Source organism: Xyrauchen texanus, chromosome 48, assembly GCF_025860055.1.
Source record: "Xyrauchen texanus isolate HMW12.3.18 chromosome 48, RBS_HiC_50CHRs, whole genome shotgun sequence".
In the NCBI taxonomy this organism is placed as follows: domain Eukaryota; kingdom Metazoa; phylum Chordata; class Actinopteri; order Cypriniformes; family Catostomidae; genus Xyrauchen; species Xyrauchen texanus.
The window spans coordinates 19,625,508-19,639,511 of record NC_068323.1 but is presented as its reverse complement, the minus strand read 5'-3'; the positions used below and the strand labels follow the sequence as shown (position 1 = coordinate 19,639,511).

Sequence of the window (14,004 nt, the reverse complement as noted above, 5' to 3'; positions counted from 1 at the left end):
AACCGGCCGTGCTTCGCGCCACGCAGCGATTTTTCGCTTCATTCAATGAAAACCAGGGTTCCAGCCTACGAACTACGCTTATATGCACTCTAGTCACGCCCTTTTGGCGGGCTTTGATGCAGTGAGCGTGCGGACGCCTCTCATTGGATCGCGAGTTCAGCCCAAGCTCGTCTATAGGCTGCAGCAGTTGCCGCAGAGCAACCAATGAGCTCGCTAGCTAGCCCGCTCAAGGTCTGCAGCTGCCGCACTGCGTTGACAATGGATACAAAATTAAGGATAATTTTTTGGCTTCAATATCTCAGAAAAGATGAAACTTTCCCGTAGCGTAAGCTAGCTTACGCAATACTCGTTCCCTCATCTAGAGAGAACCGAGGTTACGTTAGTAACCGATTCGTTCTCAACTGGATTTGCTTCAAAAACCAGAATTTACTTTAGAAATCAAGTGGTGACCCACATTTTTTAATAATGACCATGAACTGCACAGACCCAACAATATGCAATATGATTAACATGACACAGGCTGATTAGAAAAATTTAGATTTTCCATAGTTTTTTCTTCTTGTTTTAAACATAAAATTTACTAAATCAGTTTGTTTATTTTGAAAACAAGAGATAATAAAATCCTCAACTAAATGTGTATTGCTTTTAATGACGTTTATAATGAAACTAAACATTCATTCATATAAGTATACCTAATTACTTTATGTAATTTTAATCTCAAAACTGTATTTTAAGTGTGCACAAATGCAAAAGAAACGATGGAACTCAGGATGGTAACATTCACAGGTGCATTATTTAATCTTTACCTCGACATGACCTGGCCAGAGAGCAAAAATGCATTCTCTAGACCTTGAGCAGATTCCTGTGCAACATCTCAACTCCCTTTCATCGATATCGAGGCTGAGTGTAAGGCTAAGAAAACACCTGTCAAAGTTTAATACCACAACCCTCCTGTCACCGCAATATAACATGCTTGACACCCCCAAAAGTTGGAAATTCCATGAGATAAGTAGCCTGTTGATTTGTAATCATAAACTGTTTGTGGGCCACTGTGTGCCTTTCAAAGACCTGTCCCACTGGAATAGTGTAGCAGAAGTGCAGCTGTCAAGGAACAGTGTTTAGGGTTAATTGGCCTTAATTGGGAGGGTTGTTTTTACATGCTTAAACACCAGCGAGAGAGAAGAGGGTGATTCTGTTGCAGAAAAGTGGATGTGTGTGAATGTTTGTATGAGTGCTATATTTATGCAACTTTCATGTATAATTGTACTTCCATGTGCAGACTACAGTGGGGAAGTATTGATATTTTTAACCTGATTAACTTGACACCATTTCTTATGTTTCATGATTGACGTATTTATTTTACATATCTATCAAAGAACAGACCCACCACAAAAAGACCTAGTTATGGAACATTTGAGTGACAGACTGATGCTGTGTAATCCTATATCTCACAAGCTTTAAATTGTAACACAATTTACCAAAACGATTTTATGTTCTGATAACAACCTCCCCTGCATCTTATAGGGTTCAAGGGTAAGTTGTATTGTATAGTACATCTGTGGGTTATAACATACATTGTACACATGCTAATTTTTCCTCTTTAATGGAAGTTCGAAACAAGTATATAAAAACACAATTTTTACTCTTTCTGAAAAAAATGTTAGTTGTTAACTGTGCAAATGTTGCCGCAACAACAATAGGGTGTTATGGGTGGTTGGTAGGGCATGTTGCTATGTGAATGCCCTAGCAACCAGCCAGCACACCCAAGCAACCACCTAGCAACACTCTTGCAAACACCCAAACAACCATCTAGCAATACCCTAGCAATCGCGTAGCAACAATCTAGCAACCGCATAGCAACACTCTTACAACCAGTGTTGGGTAATGTTACTTTTAAAAGTATCTCCTTAGGATATTGCATTACTCCTTAAAAAAAAGTAACTTAAATAATTAAAAAGTTATTTTTTATGGAAAGCAAAGTGTTACTTTACTTTTCCGTTACATTTGCATTACTTTTTCTGCTATGCTATGCATTCCATACAAATAATCCATGCATTCCATACAAGAGACATTACAGGTCATGCTAGCTATTGTACAACACTCCAAAACAACATGGCATGTACAACATGCCAAAACAACATAGTTGTCACGAACACGGGTGAAGGCGCCTCCTCCTCGAGCCTCCGGAGATCGCATTCACCCGAATACTGATTACTCACCCCACCTGTTGCTTATTACCTCACTCTATTTAATCACGTCTGTTTGTTCCCTCCTTGCGAAGTCTTGTTTAGCCCCGGCGACTTTTCCAAGCATCATTAGTTACCTCTCTAGTTTATCCGTGTACCGACCTAGCTATTCCCCGTTCCAGTTTGTTAGCCACCTGCCCAGTTACTCTAGCCTGCCTTGTACCACGCACTGTTTGCTGCCCGCCCTGATCATTAGCCTGTCCCTGTTTACGCCTCTGCCTCTCTGCCTCACTCTGTTTGCCTGTCCCAGACCATTGCCTGTACGACCTGAGTTTACTGTTCTAATAAAGCCGCATATGGATCCAAACCAACCTGAGTCTTCATTACAGAAGACTTCGCCGCCCCTCGATCCAGCGGTGATCACCCGCCTGTCGGAGGAACTCTCGGCGCAGGCGAACCAGCTCTCCGCGCAACAGCTCCAGCTCGGGCGCCTCGCTTCAGCCATCGAGGAGATAATGCGCACCGTGCAGGCAGCATTCCAACCAGCGATTCACTTCCCCAAGCAGCTGCCAGCCCACGACTCGCCTTCCCGGAAAAATTCGACGGTACACCCTCGAAGTGCAGAGGCTTCGTAATGCAGTGCTCTATTTTTCTCGCGCAACAACCGACGATATACCCGACTGATCAGAGCAAGATTCTCTTCGTCAGCTCCGTTCTGATGGGCCGCGCTCTCGACTGGGCGACCGCGGTTTGGCACAATCAGGGCTTCACACAATTTTCCTTTGACTCGTTCATGCAGAACCTGATCGACGTCTTTGATCACCCTGAATGTGGCAAGAGCGCTGGTGAGCAACTGCTGGCTCTCCGCCAGGGAAATCGCACAGCGGCGGATTACGCTCTCACCTTCCGCACCCTTGCAACGCAAACCGGCTGGCTTGAGTGCACCCTAAAACTCCTCTTCCGTCAGGGGCTGAGCGCGGATCTGCAGTCTGAGCTGGCGTGTCACGATGAGGGGACCACTTTGGAGCAGTTCATCTCGTTGGCTATCCGTGTCAACAACCTCATCCGCTCCCGACGACCAGCTAGGTGGCTCCCGCAGCCCGCTCCGGCACCCCAGCGCCAAGCGGCTCCTGAACCCATGCAGTTAGACCGCGCCCACCTCACTCCGGAGGAGAAAGAACGCCGCCTCTCCAACCGCCTCTGCCTCTACTGTGGCCAGGCCAGGCATATCCGCTCCAACTGCCTGACGCGTCCGCCTGAGCGACAACAACCAGGGGTGAGTTTGTTCCTTTCTTCCACCCTAACCAGTTCCAGCCTGAAAGTTCCCATTTCCCTCTGCTACCGATCATATAGCTTAAATGTCCACGCTATGATCGATTCTGGTGCGGTTGGTAATTTCATTGATGAGAACTTTTGTAAGCAACATGGTATTCCCCTGACTGTGTGTGAACCTCCCTTGGCAGTGGCGGCCCTAGACGGACGGCCCCTGGGTACCGGTCAAGTGTGCGACACCACTACCGACATCCGCCTGCAGGTAGGAGTGCTGCACACCGAGACCATCCGTCTGCACCTCGTCACCTCCCCTCACCACCCGGTAATCCTCGGCCTCCCCTGGCTCCGTCTTCATGACCCACGAATCTCCTGGCGGCACAGTCAAATCACACAGTGGGGCACTGACTGCTCGGCGAGGTGTCTGATAACAGTCCACCCCTTAACCGTGGGAACCACCAACGTCCAGAAGGCTCCTGACGACTCCGCTCAGATACCCCTCATGTACGCTGACCTGAGCGAGGCCTTCAGCAAGGCCAAGGCCTCCCTACTTCCGCCCCACCGACCTAGCGATTGTGCCATCGAACTCAAGCCGGGAGCCACACCACCCCTAGGCCGAGTCTTTCCCCTGTCAGAACCCGAGTCCTTAGCCATGAAGTCTTACATCGAGGAGGAGCTGGCCAAGGGGTTCATCCGGCCCTCCACGTCCCCGGCAGCTGCCGGATTCTTCTTCGTGGGCAAGAAGGACGGCTCCCTTCGCCCGTGCATCGACTACCGCGGCCTCAATGACGTCACCATAAAATTCAGATACCCCCTGCCACTCGTGCCCGCTGCTCTGGAGCAATTAAGGAGCGCAAAGATTTACACCAAGCTGGACCTGCGCTCCGCCTATAACCTGGTGCGTATTCGGGAGGGAGACGAGTGGAAGACCGCCTTTTCCACCACCTGCGGCCATTATGAATATCTGGTGATGCCATTTGGTTTGTCTAACAGTCCCTCGGTGTTCCAGTCCTTCGTCAATGATGTGTTCAGAGACCTGCTCAACCGTTATCTAATCGTTTACATCGACGACATTCTGATCTACTCTGACTCCCTTGAGGAACACATCACACATGTCCGAACCGTCCTCAAATGCCTGATCAGCACCAGTTGTACGCCAAGGCCGAGAAGTGTGAGTTCCACCTGAAGTCGGTAGCCTTCCCGGGGTACGTCATCAGCCCAGACGGAGTGGCCATGGATGACCGCAAGGTACGAGCCATCCTGGAATGGCCTCAGCCCGCCACAGTGAAGGAGCTCCAACGCTTCCTTGGGTTCGCGAATTTCTACCGCCGGTTCATCCGCAACTTCAGCACAGTTGCTTCCCCTCTTACCGCCATGCTGAAGAAAGGTGGAAACAAGCTCCACTGGCCGGCTGAAGCCCTCCAGGCCTTAGCCCAACTCAAAGCACGCTTCACCACTGCGCCCATCCTGCATCACCCCAATCCAGACCTCCCCTTCGTGGTAAAGGTGGACGCCTCAAACACTGGAATTGGAGCCATCCTCTCCCAGCGCCAAGGAAACCCACCTAAGCTGTTTCCCTGTGCCTACTACTCCCGCAAACTCACTCCCGCCGAGCAAAATTATGACGTCAGTAACCGGGAGCTTCTGGCCATAAAAGCAGCCCTGGAGGAATGGCGTCACTGGCTGGAGGGGGCCAGGCAACCATTCCAGGTCTTGACGGACCACCGAAATCTTGAGTACCTCCGCTCCGCCAAGAGGCTCAACTCCAGACAGGCCCGATGGGCCCTGTTCTTCACCCGCTTTGACTTTAACATCTCCTACCTCCCGGGTTCCAAGAACACCAAGGCCGACTCCCTCTCACGTCAACACGAGACCACAGTCCAAAACCTCACAGCCGAACCCATCGTCTCGCCCACGCTCTTCCTAGCCCCCGTCCAGTGGGACCTCATGTCAGACATCTCCCAGGCTCAAGTCTCAGTCCCAGCTCCTCCTGAGTGTCCTGCGGGTCGGACCTACGTACCCCCCAGCCTCTGGGAGAGGGTACTCAGCTGGGTGCATGACTCCTCAAGTTCCGGGCCACCCCGGAATCACAGCTACCACCCGTCTCCTGAGTAACCGCTTCTGGTGGGGGACCCTACCCGAGGATACTGCTGACTTCGTCAAGAGGTGCTCAGCCTGCAACCTAGCGAAGTCCCCTAAGCAACCACCGGCCGGCCTGCTCCAACCTCTCCCCATTCCACATCGTCCTTGGTCACATAACCCAACTCCCAGGGGCACACCACCATCCTCACGGTCGTAGATCGGTTCTCCAAGGCTTGCCGCTTGATACCTCTACCCAAGCTACCCACCGCCCTCGAAACCGCCGAACACCTGTTCCAGTACGTGTTCCGCTTCTACGGTCTGCCCGAAGAGATTGTCTCGGACCGGGGACCCAGTTCACCTCCAGGGTCTGGAAGGCTTTCTGCCGTCTCCTGAACATCAACCTCTGCCTCACCTCTGGTTACCACCCCCAGTCCAATGGACAAACGGAGAGACTAAACCAAGAAATTGTCAGGTTCTTGCGCACGTACTGTCACCACAACCAGTCGGACTGGAGTAGATTCCTTCCATGGGCCGAGTACGCCCAGAACTCCTTACTCAAACCATCCACCAAACTGACCCCCTTCCAATGCATCCTGGGGTACCAGCCCCCTCTCTTCCCTTGGTCCGGAGAACCCTCGGAAGTCCCCGCCGTTAATGACTGGCTGCAGCGCAGCGAGGCAGTATGGGACCAGGCCCACGTCCACTTACAGCGGGCCGTGGACCGCACTAAGTCGCAAGCAGACCGTCACCGCCGTCCCGGACCCGACTACGCCCCAGGCCAATGGGTTTGGCTCTACACCCGAGACCTCCGCCTCCGCCAGCCTTGCAGAAAGCTCAGCCCTAGGTATGTTGGCCCTTTTAAAATACTTATAAAGATTAACCCTGTTACTTTCCGTCTCAAGCTCCCCACTAATTACCGAATCTCTCCCTCTTTTCATGTCTCCCTACTAAAACCGGCCGACGACCCGGGGGCCGGAGAGGAGGCCACTCTCAGACCCCCTCCCCTGATCGTGGGCGGCGAGGAGGCCTTCCTGGTGCGAAGGCTGCTCAACTCCAGGCGCCACCGAGGTCAGATGCAGTACCTGGTTGACTGGGAGGGGTACGGCCCGGAAGAAAGGTCCTGGGTCAGCACCAACGACATCCTCGACCCTAACCTCATTACAGAGTAACATCGGACCAACCCGGAGAGACCGGCCCCTCGACCTCGGGGGAGACCTCGGCGCGGGTTGCATTTTCACGTCAGGAGCCGCTCACAGGAGGGGGGCTCTGTCACGAACACGGGTGAAGGCGCCTCCTCCTCGAGCCTCCGGAGATCGCATTCACCCGAATACTGATTACTCACCCCACCTGTTGCTTATTACCTCACTCTATTTAATCACGTCTGTTTGTTCCCTCCTTGCGAAGTCTTGTTTAGCCCCGGCGACTTTTCCAAGCATCATTAGTTACCTCTCTAGTTTATCCGTGTACCAACCTAGCTATTCCCCGTTCCAGTTTGTTAGCCACCTGCCCAGTTACTCTAGCCTGCCTTGTACCACGACTGTTTGCTGCCCGCCCTGATCATTAGCCTGTCCCTGTTTACGCCTCTGCCTCTCTGCCTCACTCTGTTGCCTGTCCCAGACCATTGCCTGTACGACCTGAGTTTACTGTTCTAATAAAGCCGCATATGGATCCAAACCAACCTGAGTCTTCATTACAATAGTAAACAAACAGAAAGTATGTCTTCACGTTATATTTATAATAAAGAATCAATAACATGAATATGCATGAATTATTTTCCGTCAATATGGCAGCCAACATGTATAATGAAGTATAACCACTGTCTTACCTAAAGCAGCAAAGTCCAACACTTGAACCTGCATCATATACTTTATGTCATCATATGCGTTGTCCATCGACAGAGTGAACTTAAGATGTTTTTCAAAAGTCAGGATAAAATTCAGTGGGGAATGCCAGCCTAACATGTTCAAGGTCTGATGAATAAATGAATATTTTTCACTTAAGTCATCTCAGTGCATGCTTGTTTTGATTGTTGTTACCTGCAACACTGCTTACAACCACCCAGAATACACTACCAACACTCTAGCTAATATTTAGATCACCCTAACAACGACCTAGCAACGCCTTAGCAACCAGGTAGCAACATTTTAGAAACTCTTGCACCCTAGTAATGGCATAGCAACACACTAGCAATCATCTAGAACACCCTAGGAAATACCTAGCAGCACCCCAGCAAATGCAACAGTAGCAACACACTAGCATTGACCTAGTTACACCCTAGAAACACCCTAGCAACCTCATAGCATAAAATGAAATGGATTAGTTTAATTTATTCTGTTTTAACTGATTTTGTTCCAGAATGTGTAGGTCTAAAATCGAACATTTCAGTATATGAAAACCAAAAATAGCATTAAAGATTTGGCTGTTCTCTGTCAGACCTGCGGTCTAAAAACAGCTCTGCGGTGTTCTGGGATGGTGGAGCGGGTGGAGAATTTCAGGCCTTACTGCTGGATGAAGACCGCGGCTGGCTGCTTGTCGGAGGTCGAGACCAAATCTACATGCTGAACTCTGAAAGCATCACCCAACCAGCACGCAAGGTCAGAGCGCACTACCACCACCCCACAGCACTACTATTTCAACTATATGTGATGTAATTTACAGACAGAGAGGAAAAATATTACTTAATCAAAAACGAAGCTGCACATAATGTCCACTGGCCTAAAACTTAATCAATACATCTCTAATATCGTCATCATGGCCTCTCTGACGTTAAAGGAATATTCTGTGTCAAATGAAACTATATTGAATGCATCTGTTGTCTGTTGTTGATTAACCCTTTAGTTTGTAAAAATAAACAAAATATATGTGTGCAATAAACTGCGGCATGATCAAAACATTCCTTTGTTCTGACTTAAGTTCTCCACTTCACATCGTCAAAACTGATAATTAATCAAGAGTTGAATTCACTCCCTTAGTGTTACACTTGGTTTAGTATTAAATTAGATTCCATGTGGTTTTTATAGTAAAATACCCATAACAAATTGTGAGGTCGATCATGAGGTCATGGCACAGTCAAACATATGTGATTTTCAAAAGTTAAGATCTGAAGCACTTCAGGTTATAATTCTCCCAATTGCATTAGTATATGCAGTGTACTGATTGCCAACTAATGATAAGGTCAATACCTGCGAACAATTTCCATATGGAACTGATCACAATTTGTAAGGTATGTACCTAGTTGAGTAATTATGGAGATACGCCAAAGAGGGTCCTTGTAAATCAACTTGTGACTCTTGACACACATTTTTTAGAGGAACAAATGTGATAATATAGTGTACGCTACCAGTCAAAAGTTTGGATACACCTACTTATTCTTAATGTCATGATCCTGTCACTCTGTTAGTCTAGCTTTTTGTGTGACAGGGTCGTGAAATCATTGTTCTGTGTCTGTCTTCTGTCTTTGAGTGAGCACACTGCTTCGGTTGGGCTTTCCCTGCCATGCGCTATTCAGTCTCGTGTCTCATGTCCGGGGCATGGGTTTGTGTGTGGCCTTCTCATTTTGTCACCTGTTGAGTGCATTGTGTGGTGTTTTCCTCACGATGTATGCTCAGGCTTTGTCTAGCGTAAGAATGCATGGCATTGCTTAGTTAGCATTGCCGTACACTCTCACTGTCTTATCCGATATGTGCTCTTGCCATTCGGAAGTCTGCATTTTTGTGAGAGCACATGGCTTTGTTTTGTTTGATTTGGGATAGTTTTGGATTGAAATTCCCTTTGTTTTTCACTCTGTGTTTTGGTCTCGCCTCTACTACAATTGTGACACTTAATGACTATTTTCCATGTTTTACATTATTAGTTAAGTAATCAAAACTATGAAATAATGCTAATGGGAAAATTATGCAATGAAACCACAAAATATTTACCAAACCAAATGTACCTTATATCTGTGCTACTTCATAGTAAACAAAAATGTATTTTGTAAAGAAATTTGGTTGCACTTTATTTTACAGAACTGTTCTACATTTACGTACTATATAATTACATCATGTACAGTAATTACTAAGTACTAACCCTAAACCTAATCCCAACGCTAGCCTTAACCCAGATTAAGTACATGTATTTACATAATCGTACTTACTTGAGTAAGTACTCTGTAAATATACTGAAAGTGCATGTACTCTCAAATAAAGTGCAACCAGAAATGTATATTTAGGCACATTGGATGTTTGTAGAAACTAATTTCAAGCATAAACATTTAGATCAAGGGTCTTCAACAGGCCCATGACCCCTAGGGGGTCCGCGGCAGTACTGCAAGGGGTCTGCTTAAATCTTGTGATAAAAATTTAAATATGTGTTAAATAAATGAAAAAATATTTACAATAAAATACAATATTAAAGTAATGTATAACTGGTGAATAATAATCCTTATTTGGCAAAACTTTATCAAAACTACATGGTATAAAGTAATTGTAAAGCATTAGTTTATATATTCATTATTTATAAATCGATGTTCCTACATTGTAAGTACATGAATAGAGTATATTCAAATAGTATTTTATTAATTTATATTTACAATTGCATTTATATTTAATAGCAAGTGTTTATAAAACAGTAATAAACACATTAATTAAGCATAAGTGCATATCCAATTCATTACAAATGTAAATCTATATCTAATTTGTACTATGAATTTATGCCTTATTAATGTTCGCATTATCACTTATTTACCACTGTTTTGCCTCAATGGGAACCCACTGGTTAGGTATTCTTTGCTACAGTAAATATTATCGAATACAGTACTAATTCTATATACAGTAGCCTTTTAATGTATGAACAATGTTGGAGCAATAATTTATGAATGATCAATTTACTATAAACTTTATACTGTGTAGTTAGGCTATTATAAAGTGATACCCAATAGACTTAAGTGCTCCATCTTACTATGCATAAATGATGCCCCCCCCCCAATTCCATTTATTCAGCAATAACATGCTATGACATTGTTAATCGTTTGTTTGATGGTTAGATTAACCCTTAATAAAGTCACTTCAGGAGAGCATTTAAGTTTGTTGCGTTCCCTGCTTTAAAAATTACACTGCTTACAATTGTAAAAAGTGTTGTTGTGTAATGTGTTGTTGATGTTGTTTTATATTCACTGGGAAAACTGTCTTTTTTATTTTTAGATTCATTGGCCAGCTGGACAGGAACACATTGAAAGCTGCAAATCCGCAGGAAAGAATCTTTTGGTAAGAAGTTCAACCTTAAAAATAGCACAAAGGTAAACCTAAGATGAAAAAAGAGACCATCTGGTTCTAAATACTGTTCATGCATTTTTATCAGAGTTCTCATAGTCTTAGATGAGGAAAAAAATCTGACAAAGTCATATTTAGCGCTCTCTGGGGGAATATTTCATGTCGCAATCTCTTGAGGGAGGGGAAATTGCCATCTCTTTGCCTGAATTTTGGGATCAGCTTCACCCTGGAATAACAGCAAAACTGTACAAATGCTGTACATCTACCATTTACCATTGCTCTTTAAAAACAGTCTTTTAATCGCATTCCACATGTATCTTTCAGATGGACTGCGCCAATTACGTGAGACTCCTACAGCCTTTCAATAAAACTCACGTGTATGTGTGTGGAACTGGTGCATTCCACCCGCAATGCACCTACATTGACCTGGGACCCAATCTTGAAGTGAGTTGTCATGGTGACATCTGCACTGATCTTTCTACAGTATTCTCAAACAACATTCAGATATTAAAAAAGTATATCATTTAAAAACCTTATTGAAATCCGCATTTGAGTTGCATCTAAATACCAGGTTTAAATGGTAATGTGTCCTGTCTGACCACTTCAGATAACCCCAAATGGATGTTAATATCCTGTGTCTTTTGTTGCAAGGACCACAAGTAGTGTAAAATGCAGTAAACATGACATTTAAAGGAAACTTAACGCTTGTTATGGTGTAAAGATGAGTACCCACCAGGGTGACGGGATCCTACAGCACCTACTGAGAGTTATTGACCCAAAAGCTGAACTAACAATGAGAGTAATGGTGCAAAGAGAATGACAGTCTTGTATATGTCGCCTAGGAACCCACATTCCAGCTCTCAAACCATGTTGAATCCGGGAGAGGAAAATGTCCTTTCAGTCCTCGAGAACAGTTTACTGTGCGACTGACAGGTGAGTTTCCTGATCGATCTATCTATCTATCTATCTATCTATCTATCTATCTATCTATCTATCTATCTATCTATCTGTCTGTCTGTCTGTCTGTCTGTCTGTCTGTCTGTCTGTCTGTCTGTCTGTCTGTCTGTCTGTCTGTCTGTCCATTTGTCCATCTGTCCAACCGTCTGTCCATTTGTCCGTCTGTCTGTCTATCTATCTGTCCGTCTGTCCGTCCGTCTGTCTGTCTGTCTGTCTGTCTATCTATCTATCTATCTATCTATCTATCTATCTGTCTATCTATCTATCTATCTATCTATCTGGCTGGCTGGCTGGCAACTCTCTAACAACTGTTTAGCAACACCCAAACAAACATCTAGTAACCTCCCAGAACACCCTAGCATTCTCGTAGCAACACCAAAGATTCTTTTAATTACTGAGATAACAACCTCCGGAGAGAGTGTAATGGTCAACTAACGTGTTACAACAGTAAAAGTCTCCATTTGCCAGTACCTTACAAATGAATGGGGAGAGCCGTAAACTGACACCTACAGAACCTGTCACAAAATCGTCTATGACTTCTCTCATAAACCATCAATTTATCATAGGAATCTCCTGACATATTTCATTCCAAAAGCACCGTTTAGTGTGAAACATGTTGAAGAGTAACCGAAAGCAGTCGGATCACTAAGTGATGAGGTGTTTCCTTACAGTTTATTCATCACACTGAGGCATCCATTCAAAAAGAACTGCCTCTTGTAATCGCACCAGTGTACCACCACAGAATATCTATGGAAGAGCCCCGTCATGCTATTTTAGGCCCAGCTTGTAGGCTCCCCTATTACAAGGGCTCTTTCAACACTCTAGCATCTACCCAGAACACCCTTGCAAATGCCTAACAACAACCTAGCAACCATCTAGCAACACCCTTGTAACCACCTACTAACACCCTAGCAGCCACATTCTGTCTGTCTGTCTGTCTGTCTGTCTGTCTGTATATCTAATTGTAAACTTGACACATTTTGTGGTATATTTGTACACACTCATAGGGTATCAATACTAGACATATTTTATTCTCAGGATAAACATATCCTGGTGTTTTTATCTCCCTGCCCTTCGGTTAAAAAAAACCAAGACTCCCGAATACATAATTTCACCCATACTGTGCTCAAAACAACCTGTCAGCCATTTTCCAGCATGAAATACTGAGGAAATATGCATGAAAACTGCCCATTTGTTAGATTTACTCCCATATGAGTCACTGGTGAATGGAGTAGTTAACCCCAGATGTTAGCTCTACATGGGGCAATTTGGAATGTCCTACAATGAACAGATTCCTCACCCTTATTTGTCGACATTTGTCTCCACTGGACAAGTATAACACAGTTAAAGGAAAAGCTCATTAAAAAATGGAAACCATTGTGATGTTCCTAATGGACATTTTCTTTTTTGTAGAATGCAAAAGGTGAATTTTTGAATAATATCCACCCTATTCCATATAATGAAAGTGTATGAGGGCTGGGGCTGTCAAACTATAAAATTACGAAAAAGCACCATATTAAAATGGTTTCAGTTTAATGTATAAGAAAATGGCTTGGTACTGCTTCAGTTTGGTCAGGAAATGAAACCCAAAACACAACATTATTTTACTCCATACACCCCAGAGAACCATCTTGCAACAACCACATGCTAACTAATTAAAGGCTATTTCTGCAACCAGAGACCTTTTATTGTCTATCTGGAATTCCAGTAATAAAAATTTCACATTCACACAAGTTGTGTAAAAAAGGTATTTTGACAACGGCTTTAGAGTGAAAGGGTAGATTCATTAAAAATCATGTGATATGTTTTATACAAAATCATTATTCGTGAAGTGCTTTCCCTATATGACTCCTTCTTCCTGCCTCAGATGGGGACCTGTATGCTGGGACGTCTGTGGACTTCATGGGAACAAACGGCGCCATTTTTCGTACATCTCTGCACAGCAGCAGTCAACATTGCATCCGCACCGAGGCTTACCATGAACACTGGCTCAATGGTGATAAATCAAAATAAATAGTTGCATTGTTTCATTGTGTTTCATTTTTTTCATTGTGTGTGAACAACAGCATGGATTTGTTTTAGGGTAGTGGTTCCCAAACTGGGGTGCCTGGTGGCAAAAGTACCACCAAAAGTGTCAAAATTGCCCCTGAAATTCAAAAGGTGGGGCAAAAATGCCTCTGGAATTAGGTTATTAGTTAACTTATTTTGAATAATTGATTAAATGTTGTTTTAATGTTGATATAAAAAAGCCATTTTAATGG

General features: G+C 44.7%; 1 protein-coding gene across 1 annotated transcript in view; it reads left to right on the top strand.

Moving 5' to 3' along the window:
• LOC127639679 (semaphorin-3D-like) overlaps positions 1-14,004 on the top strand; it is a 96,855-nt gene that overhangs the window by 53,960 nt on the left and 28,891 nt on the right. The window contains exons 3-7 of the mRNA XM_052121826.1: positions 7,971-8,131; positions 10,718-10,780; positions 11,111-11,230; positions 11,629-11,719; positions 13,611-13,739. Coding sequence (XP_051977786.1) covers positions 7,971-8,131; positions 10,718-10,780; positions 11,111-11,230; positions 11,629-11,719; positions 13,611-13,739 — 564 coding nt within the window. The remainder of the gene's footprint in view (positions 1-7,970; positions 8,132-10,717; positions 10,781-11,110; positions 11,231-11,628; positions 11,720-13,610; positions 13,740-14,004) is intronic.